General features: G+C 40.2%; 1 protein-coding gene and 1 pseudogene across 1 annotated transcript in view; one reads left to right on the top strand and one right to left on the bottom strand.

Moving 5' to 3' along the window:
* Positions 1-979: 979 nt before the first annotated feature.
* Positions 980-24427, bottom strand: part of LOC132424445 (vomeronasal type-2 receptor 1-like) — a 32024-nt gene continuing 8576 nt past the window's right edge. The window contains 5 exon segments of the mRNA XM_060010162.1: positions 980-1725; positions 1728-2016; positions 2018-2058; positions 3907-4030; positions 18206-18433. Coding sequence (XP_059866145.1) covers positions 980-1725; positions 1728-2016; positions 2018-2058; positions 3907-4030; positions 18206-18433 — 1428 coding nt within the window.
* LOC132423902 (RNA-binding protein with serine-rich domain 1-like) lies at positions 19480-20499 on the top strand (annotated as a pseudogene).

Raw genomic sequence — 24427 nt, forward strand, 5'->3', positions numbered from 1 at the left:
TATAATCAACTTAATAACTGCTTTGCTGACACTTAATTCCCTTCATTTTTATTTTTTAAGAAGACTGTTTTGAAACTTAAATACTTTACTACTTACTCTCCAGGAAAATCTGGAGCAGGTAGGCCTTGCCTTCCCTCTGGGAGAAACTTGTCGATTTTCATTATGAATTCAAGAAAGAACTGAGTTTTGTTCACATCTCAATTCCTTCAATATTCTCTGTATGATGCAGAGTCCTTTGAAACAAAAATTCTCTTACCAAATGCTCTGCTCCAAGGGAAAGTTTATGAGCTGTATGTAATTCTTACCTCAGTCAGTGCAAAGCTGTCTATTCCGTAGAGGCATTAACAGGATGTAGAACAAGATGTCTGTTTCGGTCCCCACAAGGTGACTTTGTCTAATGTAAATTTCTAGATCAGACACCCATGATATAGGGGGAAAAAGCATATTCAAGACCCAAATATTTATATCCACCATGTTAGGTTACTTGTGCCTATTATATTCCCTGCCATGCACTCCTTATACCAAAGTATTATGAAAGGTTTTAATGAAGTGGTTTACAATTTCAATACTAAAGACACAGACGTAGAGAATGGACTTGAGGACATGGGGAGGGGGAAGGGTAAGCTGGGACAAAGTGAGAGAGTGGCATGGACATATATACACTACCAAATGTAAAACAGATAGTTGTGGGAAGCAGCTGCATAGCACAGGGAAATCAGCTCAGTACTTTGTGACCACCTAGAGGCGTGGGATAGGGAGGGTGGGAGAGAGACGCAAGAGGTAGGAGATATGAGGATACATGTATATGTATAGCTGATTCACTTTGTTATACAGCAGAAACTAGCACACCATTGTAAAGCAATTATACTCCAATAAAGATGTTAAAAAAAATAGTAACAGTTATTCGAATTCTTGATAAATGGTATGAGACTTCATATGCCATGCTTTGACTAAACTACCAGAATCCAAATCCTCAGAATTACCCCAGAACATCAGGCAGCTGCTGTGGGAACCACCTGAAAGGGAATGTTGAACCATACCACCACTGCAGCTCTGAGGGACACATGCAACCCATGACTCTACTCATCCAAACAGCTGACACCATGGTATTGTTCTCACTGCTCACAGAGGCTGAAGTCAGTTGGATGTTCTTATCTACAGTGGGAACTCTTCCACCAACAATTTCATCCGTGTTCCTCTTTGGCCTCAGCAAAATAATGAAGCACTTGGCAGCAAATACACAACCCAATAAACCATAGCTGGATGCCAAGATTGCAAATATTTCCATGGCCACTTTAAACTTGCCTTTGGTGCTCAAATAAGCAGGGACAAAAGAGATGCAGACAATAAAAAAGACCAGCATCCCAAAGGTGACGCATTTTCCTTCATAGTAATTATCCAGCAACTGGCGAGCCGCAAGGGTTGTAAGAAAGCACAGCAAGGCCAAGAAGACATCCATCCCAAATACAGAGCACAAAAATTCTACAGAACCTTCATAACATTCCAGAATAATCTTTATATTTTGAGATTCCATGTTCTTGTACACCCTTGGGGGTTCTAATACTAAGTAGGCTGTACATATGCCAATTTCGACTAGAACAGAGATTAGCACAATGATTTTCCAATAAAGAGAGTGAATGGATATAAGTCTGGTTTTGGATTTGGAAATTCTGTAGGCTAAAAACAGTGAAATAGTCTTTCCAAGAATGCAAGACAGGCAAAGTAAAAGCCCAGTGCCAGAGTCACCTGACGGGCCATACAGGACCAGATGTATGGCTTGCCAATGAAGAACATGGAAGACAGCAACGTGATGACAAGAGAAACCTGAATGAGAAAGCTCAGCTCCCGGTCATTGGCAGTCACGAACGGAGTGTGTCTGTATATCACATACACAACTGTGACTGCCGAAACCACAAACACCCCAAAGATGGAGAGAATGACAAGAGTGAATCCCAGGACCTCATCATAAGCAAGGAATTCCACCTCTTTCAGCACACACTCGCTCTTTTGTGCATTTGGACCAATAGTCTTCACCACATTGTTCACACTCCCTTTGACCTAATGAACAAAGAACAGAGGACTGACTGCAAAGAAATCCACTTGTCCTCTTCAGCTGCGAATAGCCCAGAGGAGCCAAAAGCCTAATGCAAGACTCACTGAAATTTTCTATAGAGAATATATAATATCTAAAAAAAAAAAAAGCAGTGATAAAATGGTCTTTAGAGTGTGCAGCTAACATTACAGATTGAGAATTGATTTCAATTTTGGAAATTCAGTCTCCCGTCTTGGTTTCAGCTCTTCCTGCATGGGCCTTTTTCAGTAAGATGCCTTTTCTTTTTCTTCCAATTATCTAATTGAGAAGGGAGGTGTGTACCCTCATAAGCCCAAGAACAATCCACAAATATATGGGAACATTAAAGCTACTAAGGTGAAACAATTAAGAGTACTGTGACAGGGATATGGTTGATAAAATACAAGGGTTTTCAATCTTTCATTCAGCTTCTCCTCCACCTACTGAAGAGAATTTTGTCTTTGCCCACTCAGCTTTCCTCTCCTCACCCTCCAGATGCAGATTTGAGAGAAGAGGTAAAGAAAGGTTGAGAATTAGAAGAAAGGAAACAAAAACAACAACCACATTGACTAAGGTTGAAAAAACTTTTGGGGCATTTAGCTGGGCAGAGGCTCTAAAGGAGAATATTGCAACGTAAGAAAAAATCTGAGATGAATTTGTGGTAGATTATGAAATGGATCTCTTCACTGTCCTATGAGAGATGCAGGTAAAGACTGGAATTCCCTTTCAATCACGTCCAACCGCTGGATTGGACTCCTCTTGTTGTTTCTGTGCAGAGACTGGGCCACATGGGGTCCAAAGAGTTGTTCAGATTACCTTGTGCTTGTTTTCCATTTGTGGAAAATTTTACATTTTTAAAATCCTCTTTTAACTAAATTGCTATAGAGGGCCTTTTGGCAAGAGACATACAATTTGTTATCTTGAACAGAAGGTAGAGACAAAAATAAACCTGCTGCAACATGCTCCATAGGGCTAAGCATACCAAGCCCAAGTAAAATTCTGGTCAGGAACAGCAATTCAACAGGTTGTAGTGAAAAATTCATAGAGCAGTAGATATAGAATTCACTTGTCCTACAGACTTTGAGTAATTATGGTCTTTGCCTTTAGGGATGTACTTCTAAATCTTATATTTCTAAATTAGAGATAATTTTGTAAAACATAGAACTGTAATTCACTTATTTACTACTCATTCACATTTTTCCATAACTAATATTTAATCTATTTCAGAAATTGAAATAATTCTAAACAGTTTTTTTTTTGCAAACCCATGTATTCATATTTCACATATCATTTAAAAAAATTTTTCCCCTCTTAAATTCATGGATGTTGGTCTTTTTCCCAAATGTAGCAGCTTTGGAACTAACACTGCCCTGGTCCAGGAAGATTCCCACATGCCATGGAGCAACTAATCCTGTGCGTCACAACTACTGAGCCTGCGTTCTAGAGCCCGCGAGGCACAACTACTGAGCCCACATGCCACAACTACTGAAGACCGCGCACCTAGAGCCCATACTCCGCAACAAGAGAAACCACCACAATGAGAAGCCTGTGCACCACAATGGAGAGTAGCCCCGCTTGCTGCAACTAGAGAAAGACCACGCATAGCAATGAAGACCCAAAAATAAATAAATAAATAAAAACAAATAAATTTATATTAAAAAAACGTAATGTTATAATTTTTTGCACTGCACAGAACATCCAATAGTTTGATGGATTATAATTTTTGTCATAAGTTGTTCACATCTATTTATAAAGAAGGCTCCCAAGGCCCTCTCTGCCCAAACATGTTTAATATCCTTCCATTTTAATACCAGTGAAAAAATGACCATCTCTACCTGGTTCCTGTGATGCATGCCCATCAACACACAGGATACAGTCAAAGCAACATATTCGTTCCCCATGACGAATTCCCTTCCGGGTCCCAGGCTGACACAGGTCAGTACACACTGAATGGGGAAGCTAGCAAAGATAAATACAATGCATGTAACAAAGCCCTTTGTCTCTACCTTGCCAGGCTAAGAAAGTTTCCACCTGGATTTCTGTGGAAGTTTTGCAATATCTTGGGAAACCCAGGATAGCTGGTCAAGAATAACAGACAAAGAGAATAATAACATGGAAAGCCTAGAGGAATTTTGCTAAAAGTCCTATAGTTGATTCTAGAAATGGGATTCTAGAAAAGTCCTGTGGTTGATTCTAGAAATTATCAAAGCTAATCCCAAACCTAACTCTTTCTAACCTTGAAGACTCAGACCAGGCTCCATGTCCATGGGGCTCTGAGGAGAGGATAATTTGTCAAGTCTGTTTCTGCTTGAGGGGGGATCCCAAGAATCATCTTGAGTGCCTGAGAAAGACTTCTTCTCAGCAAAGTCATCCCAACACAGTCTGAAGATGTGTCATACAGAATCAGTAGAAAACAACAATGAAAGGTCTATTCCATGTGGAAAATTGTATGGCAAAAAGGAAAAGTGGACAAGGCACAGCACTGGAATATTTTCTCACAAAAAGAGTTTAGAAAACCCAGTGGTAAACATAGGTCTCCCTTTACATTCTACATGGTTGTGCACATTGAAACCCACCATAAATGCAATGTTTGTAAATCGGTTTATATCTAAATGTAAATGAGGAGCTTCCTATTTAAAAAGAAGAGAAGCTGTATTTCTCCATTAAGCAGAGATTCATTTTGGAAAGTGAAAAGATTCATTTTGGAAATCAGAATTTTCCGATGTTGAGTTTCCCAAGATAAAACTGAATTAGATAACAATGGAAAATATCAGAAATCTATGAGCTCAGTTATGGTATGTAAGATTACTTAAGTATGTATTGCTAAACACAATAGACAGGCTTCTTAAAAGGGTTGTGTGCGCGCGCATGCGTGCGTGCGTGCGTGCGTGCGTGTGTGTGTGTGTGTATCACCACAGAATGACTATATTTCCTCTCTCCTGACCCAGTGTTCTGAAAAGGGCTCTCCATATACCTTTCATTGAAAATCATCACAGTAAGCAGATGTCTTTTTCTTCTGTTTCTCAGTATCCCTTCCTTTCTCAACCCTCATGATCTAGCTTCCAGCCCACTCACCTCACTAAAATGTTTCTTGCCAAGTCTGACAGCTCTTCCTCTAGTACCGTTCTCCTTTCTTTCTCTTGGACATCTGGCACTCTTGATCAACTCCTCCTTGAGATGCAGGCTCCCTTGGCTTCCACTGGGTCCTTTTATTTCTTCTGTTGGTTCTACTTCCTCTACCTACCTCATCACTGTGGGTGTTGTTTGTTGTTTTTTTGGCTCTAGTCCTTGATTCTCTGCTTTTATCTCTCAATATAAAGCAGCTCATTCATTCTCTTGTCTTCAACCAGCACCTCTACCTAAGAACATCCAACACTTGACTGTAGCACCAACTTTTCCCACCTGACCTCTAATTCCATATCCTAAACTCTCAACATGTCCCTACTCTGAGATTCCACCATCACCTCCAATTCAACATGTCCAAAACTACCCCCATTTACCCTATTCCCCCTCCCGAATTCCCTAGTTCTGTCACTGACACCACTAGTCTCACCCATCATCTCCAACCATATCTTCTATTACTTGCCTACACATACCTTCACTCAGGCCCATCTGCTTACCAACCTCCAGATTCAGTTTATTATCATGAGTTAAATCATGCCTTATACCATCTACTAATTGTTGGTGCAGGACACTTCCAAGGCCAGTCCATCAGCAAATCCAGTGGATTTTACTCTTGTCCCCTTCAGTCTATTTGCGACATGGCAGATAGAATAATTCTGTAAACTCTAAGTTGGATCATGACTCTCCTCTGTCAAAACTCTTCCGTGGCTCCCCGTTTCACTCAGAGTAAAAGCCAAAGTCCTTCAACAGCCCACAAGGCTCTATGTGATCTGACCCTCTCTCACCCCTCTTACCTCCTCTCCCACTACCCTCTCTCTCTCACTCTTTCCAGCCACACTGAACTCTTTCCTGTTCTTCTAAAATGCCAAAAGTACCCCTACCTCAGGGTTTAAAAGTTGCTGTTTCCTCTGCTTGGAATGCTCTCCCCCTAGATAATGCATGGATTCACTGTCTTTTCAGTTTTCGTTCAAATGTCACCCCAGTGAGCCCTTCCCTGACCACACTATGTGAGATTAGAACACTCCCGCCAGCACCCTCTATCTCAATCCCTGCTATTTTTCTCTCCCTAACATTATCATCCATTAAAATACTATATAACTTATTTATTTATCTTGTATATTGCCTGTCTCTTCCCACTGAAATGTTAGTCCCATTAGGCAGGGATTGTTCTGTTTTGTACATTAACACATCCCCAGTTCCTAGAACAGTGTCTAGCACATATAATATTGTGTTCAATAAATATCTGTTCAATTAATTAATGATTAGATTTTAAGTGCTGCAAGGGCAGTGGTCTTTTTGCAGTGCTTAACACAGAGGTCGACTCATAGCACATGCTTAGTGAATTTGTACTGAATTACATTTGAACCAATTTCATTATACAAATATAACCTTGGGAATACCCTAGTGGTCCAGTGGTTAGGACTCCGAATGTTCACTGAGGACGGCACGGGTTCAATCCCTGGTCAGGGAACTAAAATCCCACAAGCCGCACAGCATGGCCGGGGGGAAAAAAATAAAATAAAATTTATTTAAAAAAACAAAAATAACCCTAATTTTAATAAAGATGAGAAAAATAAAATTACTATGCTCTAATGAAACATTATTAAAATAGAAATCTACTAGTACATTTTACTATTTTTCTATCAATTTTTAGTAGAATGAGCATTCTATGAACTTTGCTTATACAAGCAATAGCATCTTCTCTTGTTTCACGCAAAACATTATACTGAGCACCTGCTCTATGGCTAGCACCAGGAATACAAAAGGGAAGAGTCTCAGGCCCCATTCAGGGAGAGGGCTCTGGGCCACAGAGGGTGGTTTATATGCTAGGCCTAGGGCAGCTCTGTCTTTCTGCAATGATGGAAGTGTTATATATCTGTATTGTCCAGTATGGTAGCCCCTAGCCACACATGGCGGTTGAGTACTTGGAATGTAGCTAATGTGACTAAGGAAGCAAATTTTTAATTTTAGTTAATTTTAATTTTAAAAGCTACATGTGGCTAGGGACAACTGTATTGGACAGAGCAGCTCTAAGCCAAAGAAATAAAATGCAGAAGAACTATGGCCCCTACAGTGGCAAACACTAAGTTTTGATTTTTATCCTGCCAAAATGTATTCAAGAGCTGCTTAAGGTCGGGTTAAGAAAGGGAGGAACTAGCGTGTATGCATGTATGTATGTGTGTATGTATCTATGAGTATACATGAGTCTGTATATGTTTATTGATACCCATGGAAAACCAAGGACTAAAAAAAGAGATAAAAAGATCCCCTTGCTATCTGGCACAGCATAGGAGCTTGGAAATCTTAATTTTCTTGTATTCTTATGTCCTTTCCCAGTATGATTCAGAAGACTATTTGGGGATCTCAGATCCCAGGTCAAAAGGGCCACACAAGAAGAGGGAAGATACATGAATAAGAAACAAGATGAAGAAAGACATCCTCCCCCAAAAAATGTCTTGAAGAAGCAAAGAAAAACTGCTGGCTGTCCTGACACCCACTTATAGCTCTCTCTCACTCCTGCTGCTTCCTCCAGAAGATTCACATGGAAGATTAAATTGCCAATGTTCTTCCACCACCCTATCGGTTTACTGTAACACTACAGATAAACACTAAACTGGAATATCAAAAGCCCTACAGTTCTTCTCTCCTAGAACTAATATTTCATTAAGGGTAAAAAGTTCAGCAGTCTGGTAAGTGATGAGGTTTCCCCAGTGCTTCTCTAGGTGTTATCTTTACATTGTGTAACCAGGGCACCCTGTCTCTAGCTTCTCTTCTAAAATGTTCAGACCTGCAGTTCTGCAGAGCAAAGCCCACCTGTTGCTATAGGAAGTGGAGGAATTAAAATTGTAATAATAATGAATAACGAATAATAATTCAGTATTAATAACAGTAATAACGAAAATAACAGCTTTTTATCTGGAGTAAGTACTTTACAACCAAATCTTCAAACCTCATATCCACTGCTTTCCAGAACGATTTTGAAAACAGCTTTTTAAAGAATTTTGAAAGTTATGAAACTCACCCTTTTCTCCTATAATTTCTCAATAAAGGATTTTTTGAATGATATATTAAAACTTATTGACATGTCTATGCACCCATGTGTGTGTGTATATATATATACTGGAAGCTAATGTTCCTTACATCAAATTATATTATGAACTTGTAAATCCTACTTCGCATTCTTTGACCCTGGGAATAAATAAGAAAAAAATAAGGAGGAAGAAATAAAGTTCCTCCAGAACTATGGCCAGAGAGGGAAGGGAAGGACTTCTGGGTTGTCCCAGGGTAATGGTAACTACTAAACTGTGAATCTTTCCACAGTCTCTGAAAAACACCATACAGATTTAAAAGAAAAAAAGAGTAAACAAAACCACACATGACCACAACTTCAGCATCATAAAGAGCCTGAAAATATTATAAATTTCAAAGTAATTATAACTAGAGAAATAGCCATTAAATTCCAGCAAGGCCACCTCTATAGCTCCCTCCTCATCCCTAGGTGTATGGGAAATGATGGAACTCTGGGGAAACTGTGCAGAAAAGAGTAAGGGGGAGCAGACAAGCTAAGGTTATTGGAGAGTAGACAAAACATTCTTAGAAAGAAAATGTCAGGCTATAGGGCAAGGTCTTGAAGGTGGGACTCAAAGCAATGGTTTCACCCCTGCAGTGAGACCAGAAAGTATACAGAGGGAGAAGTGATAGAAAGGGTAAAAAGTAAGAAAGGAAAATTAAGAACTCCATAGAAACAAGAGTGAACCATAAAATCAAAAGACAAGTTAAGCCTTCCCTTTCCACACAAAAGTCATCTCTTAAATAAATTGCTCTGCACTCTACTAACAGAAGAAGGCAGTCTTGAAATAGAGACTTGTGATCCACCTAAAACCCACATCCTTGTCCATAGAAACAACTAAAGATAGAATGGTGCCTCCATATAAGATTACTATAGGAAGAAAAGAAAAAATGAAAATCGAAACATTCCAGCAGAAGAGGATGTGGAGAAAAGGGAACCCTCCTACACTGTTGGTGGGAATGTAAATTGATACAGCCACTGTGGAGAACAGTATGGAGGTTCCTTAAAAAACTAAAAATAGAACTATCATATGACCCAGCAATCCCAATCCTGGGCATATTCCCAGAGAAAACCATAATTCAAAAAGACACATGCACCCCAATGTTCATTGCAGCTCTATTTGCAATAGCCAGCAAATGGAAGCAACCTAAAAGTCCATTGACAGATGAATAGATAAAGAAGATGTGGGGAAGATGGCGGAAGAGTAAGACGTGGAGATCACCTTCCTCCCCACAGATACATCAGAAATACATCTACACGTGGAACAACTCCTACAGAACACCTACTGAACACTGGCAGAAGACCTCAGACCTCCCAAAAGGCAAGAAACTCCCCACGTATCTGGGTAGGGCAAAAGAAAAAAGAATAAACAGAGACAAAAGGATAGGGCCGGTACCTGCACCAGCGGGAGGGAGCTGTGAAGGAGGAGAGGTTTCCACACACTAGGAAGCCCCTTCGCGGGCGGAGACTCTGCGTGGCGGATGGGGAAGCTTCGGAGCCGTGGGCGAGAGCACAGCAACAGGGGTGCGGAGGGCAAAGCGGAGAGATTCCCGCACAGAGGATCGGTGGTGACCAGCACTCACCAGCCCGAGAGGCTTGTCTGCTCACCCGCCGGGGCGGGCGGGGCTGGGAGATGAGGTTCGGGCTTCGGTTGGAGCGCAGGGAGAGGACTGGGGTTGGCGGTGAGAACACAGCATGCAGGGTGTTAGTGCACCACGCCTGGTCGGGAGGGAGTCCGGGGAAAAGTCTGGACCTGCCGAAGAGGCAAGAGACTTTTTCTTCCCTCTGTTTCCTGGTGCGAGAGGAGAGGGGATTAAGAACACTGCTTTAAGGAGCTCCAGAGACGGGCGCGAGCCGCGGCTAAAGGTGCGGACCCCAGACACGGGCATGAGATGCTAAGGCTGCTGCTGCCGCCACCAAGAAGCCTGTGTGCGAGCACAGGTCACTGTCCACACCCCCCTTCCAGGGAGCCTGTGCAGCCCGCCATTGCCAGGGTCCCGGGATCCAGGGACAACTCCCCCGGGAGAACACACAGTGCGCCTCAGGCTGGTGCAACGTCATGCTGGCCTCTGCCGCCGCAGGCTCGCCCCACACTCGGTGCCCCTCCCTCCCCCCGGCCTGAGTGAGCCAGAGGCCCCGAATCACCTGCTCCTTTAACCCCATCCTGCCTGAGCGAAGAACAGATGCCCTCCGGCCACCTACACGCAGAGGAGGCGCCAAATCCAAAGCTGAGCCCCTGGGAACTGTGAGAACAAAGAAGAGAAAGGGAAATCTCTCCCAGCAGCCTCAGAAGCAGCAGATAAAAGCTCCACGATCAACTTGATGTACCCTGCATCTGTGGAATACTTGAATAGACAACGAATCATCCCAAATTGAGGAGGCGGACTTTGAGAGCAAGATTTATGATTTCTTCCCCTTTTCCTCTTTTTGTGAGTGTGTATGTGTATGCTTCTGTGTGAGATTTTGTCGGTATAGCTTTGCTTCCACCATTTGTCCTAGGGTTCTATCCATCCGTTTTTTTTGTTTGTTTGTTTTTTCTCTTAATAATTATTTTTTATTTTAATAACTATCATATTTTATCTTACTTTATTTTATTTTACTTTATCTTTTCTTTCTTTTTTTCCTTCCTTCCCTCCTTCCTCCCTCCCTCCCTCCCTCCCTCCCACCTTTCTTTCTTTCTTTCTACTTCTACTAATTCTTTCTTTCTACTTTTTCTCCCTTTTATTCTGAGCCGTGTGGATGAAAGGCTCTTGGTGCTGCAGCCAGGAGTCAGTGCTGTGCCTCTGAGGTGGGAGAGCCAACTTCAGAACACTGGTCCACAAGACACCTCCCAGCTCCACATAATATCAAATGGCGAAAATCTCCCAGAGATCTCCATCTCGACACCAGCACCCAGCTTCACTCAACGACCAGCAAGCTACAGTGCTGGACATTCTATGCCAAACAACTGGCAAGACAGGAATACAACTCCACCTATTAGCAGAGAGGCTGCCTAAAATCATAATAAGTCCACAGACACCCCAAAACACACCACCAGACGTGGACCTGCCCACCAGAAAGGCAAGATCCAGCCTCATCCACCAGAACACAGGCACTAGTCTCCTCCACCAGGAAGCCTACACAACCCACTGAACCAACTTTAGCCACTGGGGACAGATACCAAAAACAACAGGAACTAGGAACCTGCAGCCTGCAAAAAGGAGACCCCAAACACAGTAAGAAAAGCAAAATGAGAAGACAGAAAAACATACAGCAGATGAAGGAGCAAGATAAAAACCCACCAGACATAACAAATGAAGAGGAAATACACAGTCTACCTAAAAAAGAATTCAGAATAATGATAGTAAAGATGATCCAAAATCTTGGAAATAGAATAGAGAAAATGCGAGAAACATTTAACAAGGACCTAGAAGAACTAAAGATGAAACAATGAAAAACAACACAATAAATGAAATGAAAAATACTCTAGATGGGATCAATAGCAGAATAACTGAGGCAGAAGAACGGATAAGTGACCTGGAAGATAAAATAGTGGAAATAACTACTGCAGACCAGAATAAAGAAAAAAGAAGGAAAAGAACTGAGGACAGTCTCACAGACCTCTGGGGCAACATTAAATGCACCAACATTCGAATTATAGGGGTTCCAGAAGAAGAAGAGAAAAAGAAAGGGACTGAGAAAATATTTCAAGAGATTATAGTTGAAAACTTCCCTAATACGGGAACGGAAATAGTTAATCAAGTCCAGGAAGCACAGAGAGTCCCATACAGGATAAATCCGAGGAGAAACACACCAAGACATATATTAATCAAACTGTCAAAGGTTAAATACAAAGAAAGCATATTAAAAGCAGCAAGGGAAAAACAACAAATAACACACAAGGGAATCCCCTTAAGGTTAACAGCTGATCTTTCAGCAGGAACTCTACAAGTCAGAAGGGAGTGTCAGGACATATTTAAAGTGATGAAGGAGAAAAACCTGCAACCAAGATTACTCTACCCAGCAAGGATCTCATTCAGATTTGATGGAGAAATTAAAACCTTTACAGACAAGCAAAAGCTGAGAGAGTTGAGCACCACCAAACCAGCTCTACAACAACTGCTAAAGGAACTTCTCTAGGCAAGAAACACAAAAGAAGGAGAAGACCTACAATAACGAACCCAAAACAATTAAGAAAATGGGAATAGGAACATACATATCGATAATTATCTTAAATGTAAATGGACTAAATGCTACCACCAAAACACACAAATTGGCTGAATGGATACAAAAACAAGACCCATATATTTGCTGTCTACATGAGACCCACTTCAGACCTAGAGACAAATACAGACTGAAAGTAAGGGGATAGAAAAAGATATTTCATGCAAATGGAAATAAAAAGAAAGCTGGAGTAGCAATTCTCATATCAGACAAAATAGACTTTAAAATAAAGACTATTAGAAGAGAAAAAGAAGAACACTACGTAATGATCAAGGGATCTATCCAAGAAGAAGATATGACAATTGTAAATATTTATGCACCCAACATAGGAGCACCTCAATACATAAGGCAAATACTAACAGCCATAAAAGGGGAAATCGACAGTAACACATTCATAACAGGGGACTTTAACATCTCACTTTCACCAATGGACAGATCATCCAAAATGAAAATAAATAAGGAAACACAAGCTTTAAATGATACATTAAACAAGATGGACTTACTTGATATTTATAGGACATTCCATCCAAAAACAACAGAATACACATTTTTCTCAAGTGCTCATGGAACATTCTTCAAGATAGATCATATCTTGGGTCACAAATCAAGCCTTGGTAAATTTAAGAAAATTGAAACTGTATCAAGTATCTTTTCCGACCACAGCACTATGAGACTAGATATCAATTACAGGAAAAGATCTGTAAAAAATACAAACACGTGGAGGCTAAACAATACACTACTTAATAACGAAGTGATCACTGAAGAAATCAAAAAATACCTAGAAACAAATGACAATGGAGACACAACGACCCAAAATCTATGGGATGCAGCAAAAGCAGTTCTAAGAGGAAGTTTATAGCAATACATTCCTACCTTAAGAAACAGGAAACGTCTCGAATAAACAACCTAACCTTGCACCTAAATCAATTAGAGAAAGAAGAACAAAAAAACCCCGAAGTTAGCAGAAGGAAAGAAATCATAAAAATCAGATCAGAAATAAATGAAAAAGAAATGAAGGAAACGATAGTAAAGATCAATAAAACTAAAAGGTGGTTATTTGAGAAGATAAACAAAATTGATAAACCATTAGCCAGACTCATCAAGAAAAAATGGGAGAAGACTCAAATCAATAGAATTAGAAATGAAAAAGGAGAAGTAACAACTGACACTGCAGAAATACAAAAGATCATGAGAGATTACTACAAGCAACTATATGCCAATAAAATGGACAACCTGGAAGAAATGGACAAATGCTTAGAAATGCACAACCTGCCAAGACTGAATCAGGAAGAAATAGAAAATATGAACAGACCAATCACAAGCACTGAAATTGAAACTGTGATTAAAATTCTTCCAACAAACAAAAGCTCAGGACTAGATGGTTTCACAGGCAAATTCTATCAAACATTTAGAGAAGAGCTAACACCTATCCTTCTCAAACTCTTCCAAAATATAGCAGAGGGAGGAACACTCCCAAACTCTTTCTACGAGGCCACCATCACCCTGATACCAAAACCAGACAAGGATGTCACAAAGAAAGAAAACTACAGGCCAATATCACTGATGAACATAGATGCAAAAATCCTCAACAAAATACTAGCAAACAGAATCCAACAGCACATTAAATGGATCACACACCAGGAATGCAAGGATTCTTCAATATACGCAAATCAATCAACGTGATACACCATATTAACAAATTGAAGGAGAAAAACCATACGATCATCTCAATAGATGCAGAGAAAGCTTTCGACAAAATCAACACCCATTTATGAAAAAAAACCCTGCAGAAAGTAGGCATAGAGGGAACTTTCCTCAACATAATAAAGGCCATATATGACAAACCCACAGCCAACATTGTCCTCAATGGTGAAAAACTGAAACCATTTCCACTAAGATCAGGAACAAGACAAGGTTGCCTACTCTCACCACTCTTATTCAATGTAGGTTTGGAAGTGTTAGCCACAGCAATCAGAGAAGAAAAGGAAATAAAAGGAATCCAAATCAGAAAAGAAGAAGTAAAGCTGTCACTGTTTGCAGATGACATGATCCTATACATAGAGAATTCTAAAGATGCTACCAGAAAACTACTAGGGCTAATCAGTGAATTTGGTAAAGTAGCAGGATACAAAATTAATGCACAGAAATCTCTGGCATTCCTATACACTAATGATGAAAAATCTGAAAGTGAAATCAAGAAAACACTCCCATTTACCATTGCAACAAAAAGAATAAAATATCTAGGAATAAACTTACCTAAGGAGACAAAAGACCTGTATGCAGAAAATTATAAGACACTGATGAAAGAAATTAAAGATGATACAAATAGAGGGAGAGATATACCATGTTCTTGGATTGGAAGAATCAACATTGTGAAAATGACTCTACGACCCAAAGCAATCTACAGATTCAATGCAATCCCTATCAAACTACCACTGGCATTTTTCAGAGAACTGGAACAAAAAATTTCACAACTTGTATGGAAATACAAAAGACCCCAAATAGCCAAAGCAATCTTGAGAACAAAAAACAGAGCTGGAGGAATCAGGCTCCCTGACTTCAGACTATACTACAAAGCTACAGTAATCAAGACAGTATGGTCCTGGCACAAAAACAGAAAGATAGATCAATGAAACAGGATAGAAAGCCCAGAGATAAACCCATGCACATATGGTCTCCTATTTTTGATAAAGGAGGCAGGAATATACAGTGGAGAAAGGACAGCCTCTTCAATGAGTGGTGCTGTGAAAACTGGACAGGTACATGTAAAAGTATGATATTAGATCACTCCCTAACACCATATACAAAAATAAGCTCACAATGGATTAAAGACCTAAATGTAAGGCCAGAAACTGTCAAACTCTTAGAGGAAAATATAGGCAGGACACTCTGTGACATAAATCACAGTAAGATCCTTTCTGACTACCTCCTAGAGAAATGGAAATAAAAACAAAAATAAACAAATGGGACCTAATGAAACTTAAAAGCTTTTGCACAGCAAAGGAAACCATAAACAAGACCAAAAGACAACCCTCAGAATGGGAGAGAATATTTGCAAATGAAGCAACGGAGAAAGGATTAATCTCCAAAATATAGAAGCAGCTCATGCAGCTTAATAACAAAAAAACAAACAACCCAAACCAAAAATGGGCAGAAGACCTAAATAGACATTTCTCCAAAGAAGATATACAGATTGCCAACAAACACATGAAAGAATGCTCAACATCACTAATCATTAGAGAAATGCAAATCAAAACTACAATGAGATATCATCTCACACCAGTCAGAATGGCCAGCATCAAAAAATCTACAAACAATAAATGCTGGAGAGGGTGTGGAGAAAAGGGAACCCTCTTGCCCTGTTGGTGGGAATGTAAATTGATACAGCCACTGTAGAGAACAGTATGGAGGTTCCTTAAAAAACTACAAATAGAACTACCCTATGACCCAGCAATCCCACTCCTGGGCATATACCCTGAGAAAACCATAATTCAAAAAGAGTCATGTACCAAAATGTTCACTGCAGCTCTATTTACAATAGCCCGGAGATGGAAACAACCTAAGTGTCCATTATCGGATGAATGGATAAAGAAGATGTGGCACATATATACAATGGAATATTACTCAGCCATAAAAAGAAATGAAATTGAGCTATTTGTAATGAGGTGGATAGACCTAGAGTCTGTCATACTGAGTGAAGTAAGTTAGAAAGAGAGAGAGAAATACCATATGCTAACACATATATATGGAATTTAAGAAGAAAAAATGTCATGAAGAACCTAGGGGTAAGACAGGAATAAAGACACAGACCTACTAGAGAATGGACTTGAGGATATGGGGAGGGGGAAGGGTAAGCTGTGACAAAGCGAGAGAGAGGCATGGACATATATACACTACCAAACGTAAAGTAGATAGCTAGTGGGAAGCAGCCGCATAACACAGGGATATCAGCTCAGTGCTTTGTGACCGCCTGGAGGGGTGGGATAGGGAGGGTGGGAGGGAGGGAGACGCAAGAGGGAAGAGATATGGGAACAGATGTATATATATAACTGATTCATTTTGTTGTTAAGCAGAAACTAGCACACCATTGTAAAGCAATTATACTCCGATAAAGATGTTAAAAAAAAAAAAAGATATGGTACATATATATAATGGAATACTACTTAGCCTTAAGAAATAATAATAATAATGCATTTGCAGCAACATGGATGGAGCTAGAGATTGTCATACTGAGCAAAGTAAGTCAAACAGAGAAAGGCAAATATCATATGATATCACTTATATGGGGAATCTAAAAAAGGATACAAATTAACTTATCTACAAAACAGAGATAGAATTACAGATGTAGAAAACAAACTTACGGTTACCAGGGGGTAATGGGGGGGGAGGGCTCGATTGGGAGGTTGGGATTGACATATACATACTACTATATATAAAATAGATAACCAATAAGGACCTACTGTATAGCACAGGTAACTCTACTCAATACTCTGTAATGGCCTATATGGGAAAGGAATCTAAAAGAGTGGATATATGTATATGTATAACTGATTTACTCTGCTGTACACCTGAAACTAACACAACATTGTAAAGCAACTATACTCCAATAAATTTTTTTTTAGAAAGCTTAAAATAGAGCTACCACATGATCCTGCAATCCCACTCCTGGGCATATATCCAGAGAAAACCATAATTCAAAAAGATACTTTCACCCCAATGTTCATTGCAGAAAGAGAAAGACAAATACCATATGATATCACTTATATGTGGAATCTGAAATACGATACAAATGAACATATCTATGAAACAGAAACAGACTCACAGATACAGAGTACAGACTTGTGGTTGCCAAGAGGGAGGGGGGTGGGGGAGGGAAGGATTGGGAGTTTGGGATTAGCAGATGCTAACTATTGTATATAGGATGGATAAACAAGGTCCTACTGTGTAGCACACGGAACTATATTCAATATCTTGTGATAAACCATAATGGAAAAGAAAAGTATATATATATATATAACTGAATCACTTTGCTGTACAGCAGAAATTAACACAACATTGTAAATCAACAATACTTCAATAAAATTTTTAAAAAAATATTCCAGTAAGTTAAAATTCCCCTCTAAAACGTACACACACAACCATTAAGCAGAAGAATACTGTAACACTTTAAATAAATATCCTAGCACTTCAATTAAGTATTCTCAGAAAAGCACTTGTAGATGTCAAAAACATCTCGAACCAGATATTTTAAAATTTAAAACATCAATGGATATAAGACTGGAAGAAATGAAAAAAGTTCATTTATCTCAGGAAAGAAACTATTTCAAAAATTAAGATAAAAGTCACAAGGTGTTCAAAATATATATACTTGAGTAAAAAGTTAATAAGGGGCATTGAATAAAGGCAGGAAAACAATAAAGAGAATAAGGATGAGATAAAGAATAAAGCAAAAATTATCAGAAAGAAAGTGAATAAAAGGAAGAGACAAAGGAAGTCAAACATTTTGGAGTACTTGAAGAAGGAAAACAAAATCATAGAACTAATATTTAAAACTATAATCAAAAATAGTTCCAAAAACAAAAGATCTGAACCTATATATAGAAAAGATATGTATTTTATTCGGGAAAATTAACTTGGAATAGTCAGCTCTAGGTTTCTGATATTCCATAGCACCTAAAAGAGTATAGAAATGCAATTCTCTCTATATATAAACAAAATAAGATGTCAGAGTAACTAACCTCTGATGATTCGTTGTTCCAAAATATTGTCACATTCTTAATCATCACGAGTTCAAATTTAGAGTTTGTGAATATATATTCTCCAACCTTCACAAAGGCTATCTCTCCATTATCATCTAATTGCCAATTTAGAATATCATAGTATCCAGCCACATCTCCATTATCATCAACTTCTATTCTCATTCCATTATGGGTTGTAAACTTAAGTGTCTTCAAATAATACATTAACTAGAAAAAAGGGGGGGGGGAACAACAGGGAAAAAAACGATTTTTAAAAATTTGATTGACTAGAAAACAGGGTTTATAAAGAAAATAATCTCAAAACTCCTATCTAATTCATGGGACTGAATTTTTTCCTATTCCTCTATACCTTTGCTCTCTAATACAACAGCTCCTAGCCACATATGACAATTGAAATTTGAAAAGTGGCTGGCCAAATTGCGATGGGCTATAAGGGTAAAATACACACTGGGTTGCAAAAGTTAGTTCAAAAAAATGTAAACTCTCTCCTTAATAATTTCATGTAATTATTTTTATATTAAGTTATCCTGATTATGACCAAATGTTAAAGTATTATTTGGGGTTAAATAAAATATATTAAATTTAACTTCATCTGTTCCTTTTTATTTTTTAATTTGGCTACTATAAAAATTTTAATTACCTGTGTGGCTTTTAAATTTCTATTAGACAGTACTGATCTATACCAAGGTAAAGTGATGCCTAATATTTCCTAATACCTACAAACCTAGGGAAGAGAGGATATTCCCTCTTAGATTTCTTCACTAATAGGTGCCAGTCTACACTACTACCATCATTCCCTTCCCTGCATGTCAGGTGCTAGAGACGGGGAGATCAAGACCCATTCCCCACCCTTCCAAAGTTCACAGTCCAGTAGAAGGGCTAGACAAATAAACAGGTACTAATGGTAAATTCAATGTACTCTGTGTCGCTGATGTGGAAAGAGTGTTGAGAGGGCATAGATGAGGGAGTGGCTAACTAACTGCCTTAGGAAAACTGAAGGAGGTTTCCCCAGGAAGTAGCCATCTGAGCTGGGTTTTAAAAAAACTTAGGCCTTCCGGTTCCCTAATCCTGACGTCAGAGCGGCGCCGGCCTCAGAGGCTGAGGAGACGGGGAGGAGGTCACGGCGGCTGGAAGATGCTGCACTTTGGCGTAAATTGCTATCGATTAAGGATCGTTTCTCAGACTCAAGTTAGAAGGGAGAGTTCAGATAAGTGAGGCCGCCATTGCTGCTTTGAACACCTCAGAAGGGGAAAATGGATTTATCAGGAGTGAAAAAGAAGAGCTTGCTAGGAGTCAAAAAAAATAATACAAAAGTCCAGCACTGGGGCTCCTTCTCCTACCAAGCGCAAAGACGGCTCTGATGAGAAGTCCAAGAATCGCTCTAAAGATATGGGGGCCACCAAGGAGTCGAGTGAGAAGGATCGTGACAGGGATAAAACTCGAAAGAGGTGCAGCGCTTCCAGTGGTAGCAGCAGCACCAGGTCTCGGTCCAGCTCGAACTGCAGCTCGGGCTCGAGCACCAGCACGGGCTCCAGCCGCGGCTCCAGCTCATCTTCAGCATCGAGCCGCTCAGGAAGTTCCAGCACATCCCGCAGCTCCAGCTCCGGCAGCTCGCCTGGCTCTCCCAGTCCTTGTCGGCGCAGGCAGGACAACAGGCGGCATTCCCGCTCCAAATCCAAACCACCCAAAAGAGATGAAAAGGAAAGGAAAAGGCGGAGCCCTTCGCCTAAACCCACCACAGTGCACATTGGAAGGCTCACCAGGAATGTGACCAAGGATCATATCATGGAGATATTCTCCACCTATGGGAAAATTAAAATGATTGACGTGCCTGTAGAAAGGATGCACCCGCATCTGTCTAAAGGCTACGTATATGTGTAGTTTGAGAATCCAGGTGAGCCCGAGAAGGCGCTGAAGCACATGGACGGAGGACACATCAATGGCCAGGAGATCACTGCCACCGCTCTGCTGGACCCCTGGCCTCGGCCACCTCCCCCGCCCCCGGGCGATTCAGCCCTCCCAGGAGAATGCCGCCACCGCCTCCCATGTGGCGCAGGTCACCCCCACGGATGAGGAGAAGGTCGCGTTCCCCTTGGCGCGGTCCCCCCCGCCGCCGCAGCCGCAGGAGCCTCTCCAGCTTCAACTCCTCCCGATACGCAGGGCCACTGAAGCTCTGCCCTGTGACTTGGACTCCCATCCAACTCACTTTTGTCACTTTTCTAGACGAAGGAGGATCGGTAGGAAAGAAATCCCTCCCTCAGAGGCAGGCTTGAAGGTGAAGGCAGTAACTGCTACATTTCCCCTGGCGGCAGAGTTCCGGCTGCAGGAGTGTTGTTGGTTTGGGGTCGTGCTTATAAAGATGCCCTCCAGTTTTCTGGCTAGAAAGCTTCCACAGTTCCTGAGAGTCAGTTTAGTGACAAAGCCAGCAGGGATGAACAGGGGGCTCCAGGAGGTGGTACAGCCCCAGCCTGGGAGCATGTTTTCCCGTTCCACAGGTGACCTGGGGCCGATCTGGTGGCCTGCTCGTGCCCTAACCTGTTGGCCTACAGGGTCCCACAGGAAAGGGTGTGATTTTATGCAGCTGCCGTTCCAGTTAGCCTGGCCCTGCTCCCCTGCTCGAGTCCTCTTCTGACCTCTAGGGCCAAATACCCCAAATGGTTCTTTTCACGTGTACTCATGTGCGTGCACACACACATCTCCCTTTCTCTCTGAAACTTGTAAGTTGAGAGCCAGCTCTGTCGGGTCACCACAGAAGCACCCCCCCACCAACACGTTGTGTTGGTATTCATGGTGGTCCCGCAAGTTACCTTGGCAATGTGTACATTGCTTTTTTGGCTTTTATTGTACAGTCAGTACTATACATTTTCTGTTTTGAGTTTTGTAACTTTGTGGCATTTTAGATAATATTGTGTTTGTACTTTGTTGTGTAGAGAAAAGAATTGTGTTGATAAACCTAGGATTAGAGTGCAGCTCAGAAAAAGAAAAAAAAATAGTAGCAAGTTGCCTGACAAATACTGGAATCAAAGAGATTCTAAGCCAAGGGAATAATATGTGAGACAAGGGTGTGCCAAAGAGGCCATTGCTAAGACTACAAAAGCGGATGGAGCTGATTGTACACCTACAGAATAACTTCATAGACATAAATAGGAACCCCCTAACAAAATAATACCTCTAGTACTCTTGCTTTACCCAGTCAACCTTAGCTGGGGTAAGAGCATACGTTCTTTAGTATGAAGGTAACCAGTCTGCACTGAGAAATATCCTGTGCCCTTGGTCTTTGTCAGCACCACATGCTAGACTTATGTCTCCCAACCAGAAGGCCCAGTCCAATCCCTAACCCTCCACAAACCAGAGAAACAACATAGCAGAAAGAGCCTGAATTATGGTGTATGATGATTTGGAGTCATATTTTGGCTCTGTCAAATGACATAACCTTAGGCAAGTCATATATCCTAACTAAGCATTAGTTTCCCAGTCTGTAAAAGAAGGGAAATCATCCCTGCCCTACCTCTGTCGTAGAGATTAAGGTAATATAGCTAGAAGCTTTTAGTAAGTCAGTATACAAAGGTAAGTACTATAATAATCACCATCTACCAGTAGGGCTACTCCAGGTCACTTGCCCTTTTATCTCTCCCTCTTTTACTGTATGCTATTCTCAGTCAACATGAAACCTACATCAGAGTTCACAACAGGGTGACTTTTACTGCCAAGTCCACTGGGGAGAGGCATGTTTTTGTCTCCCAGTCTTCAGAAGACTCCCAGACTTCAGAAGACTTCAGAAGCAAGGAAATTTTCAAAGGCTGCAACCTTACAGCCTTTCCATAATTCCATCTGTTTATCATCATTGGATGGTAGGACAGTTCCCTACCACGAGGCATGAAAAAGAATTTAGAAATGTCCAAATAAACCACAAGAGTAAAACGGTTTTACATATATATATATATATATATATATATATATATATATATATATATATATATATGTTCTGACCAAGTCTGCTAATGAGATAAGCTGAGAAAAATGATTATGGAGTGCATTATCATTTTGGTTTTAAATAAATCACAATTTTTTACTTTTTGATGCATTTATGAAGCATCCTTAAATGTGCCTATTAACTCTCTCTACTGTGAGGTCTTACTTTTCAGTTTTTACTTACATCATTCCGGGAGTGTGTCAAAGAGCATGAATTCTCCCTTGGACTACACCACCACCATTCACCCTAACACTATGTGGTCCCTTGACCCTCCCTAAAAACTCTTTTCTCTGCAATCCTAACACATATTTGTTGCTTTTTGAGCAAATTTAAATTGTAATATTGAAATCTTCAAATAACAAATTAGAGATTGTTGTTTACCATATAAAAAGATCCTTTTTGTTAAAAGAGTACTCAGAGGATTTCTTTTAAAATGAAAGAACTCACCTATAGCATAACTTAATTTCTCATTTTGAATTTACCACAATTTCCCTAGTACCGATGAACAACTTAGTACTCAGATCTTGCTTTCTAAATTCCATTCTCCAGTAAATGGAAATAGGACTCTGGAGAAATGGCTACTTCAAGACTGGGGCAGAGAAATACAACACAATACAATACAAATTGTCCAACCTGGAGAATTTTGAGCAACAAAATGCGTAATGATAGCTATGAATTATTATACTCATAGAACAGTATATCCATGAGTCCGTGTGATGCAAATAAATTAGTGAGGGAAAAGTATAATTCCATTTAATAAATGTAGAAGGAATGAGGGAAATAGAAAAAAAATCACCATTTTAAAAATAACACAGTAATAGTTGTTTCAGGCAATAATCGTCATCAAAGGATGCTAAACTTTGTGGATCAAAGCATTACTTAAAACAATATTTTCAGAGCTTCAAAATATTGCCTCACAATATAATTATTAATTACAAAGGGAAACACAGTAACTTTATAATGGAAAAACATGGTGACATCACTCTACTAAGTAATCAAAGTTAATGTCACCATTAATGAGACATAGTGACATCATGTACCTCCTGATATGAGACATAGAAAAGGATACATATCACCTTTACAGTATTATAGCCATAAATGCATAACCTAAATGTAATCATGAGGAAAAAAATTAAACATAAATTGAAAAACATAAATAGCTGTCCTGTACTTATGAAAAGTATCACATTCATTAAAAAAAAAAAAGAAAAGAATGAAGAACTGCCACAGATTGGTGGAGGCTAAAGAGATACAAAACTAAGTGCATCGTGGGATCAATTTGAAAATAAAAATAAAAGTGAAGATGCAGTGGCTCCAGCCACTGTGGACCCTGTTGGGACAAGCAATTTGGTGTTGCTGGAAAATAAAGTGGTGAGGGTCATGGAAAGAGCAATGGAGTCAGAGATGCTGATGGCATAGATCGTAGAGGGCTGACAGTGTCAGACCAGGGATGCTCATGCTTTATCCTTTATAGGAGAGGGGAGGTACTGAAGGATGTAAGCAGAGGAGCCCTCTGATTAGGTGTGCATCTTGGTGAGACCATTAGGGTTTCTGTGTCCCAACATGAATTGCTGGGACGTCAGACCTGAGACAGGAGATGTGAGAGCCAATCTCCAAGGTGGTCCTAACAATCTTCACCTCCTGGCCTTCACACCCTAGCATGGCCCCTCTGACACTGCACAAAGACTACATCTTCCAGTTTCCCTTGCAGCTACATGTGACCATATAACTAGATCCCGGCTAATGGGATGTAAAGAGAATTGTACGTAATTTCCAGGAAATGTCCTTAAATGGAGCCATATATGCATCTTTGTCCTTTCTCCTTCCTGCTGGTTAGAGTGTGGACATGATGGTTGAAGCCCAAGTAGCCATATGGAATTATGAGGTGAACGCACAGATTCAGAGTGATGAAATGACAAGGTAGAAGGAACCTCAATCCCTAAGCCACTCTTTCAGTCCCAGAATGCTAACCTCCAAACTTCATTTATGTGAAGGAAAAAAACCTATCTTGTTTAAAGCACTGTATGGGGGGGTTTTTCTATCATTCACAGCAAACCTAATAATAACTCTGTTAACAAATGGAAACTCTAAAATGCCCATTTAGGTAACATAAGCAAGCCATTCTTTTAGGGGGCATGTGATAAAATCATGTCTATGAAGTACAAAAGCAGATCAATGGTTTTAATTGTATGAATGCTTTTTATGTCAAACTACATCATGAAGTAAAA

Source organism: Delphinus delphis, chromosome 4, assembly GCF_949987515.2.
Source record: "Delphinus delphis chromosome 4, mDelDel1.2, whole genome shotgun sequence".
Taxonomy (NCBI): domain Eukaryota; kingdom Metazoa; phylum Chordata; class Mammalia; order Artiodactyla; family Delphinidae; genus Delphinus; species Delphinus delphis.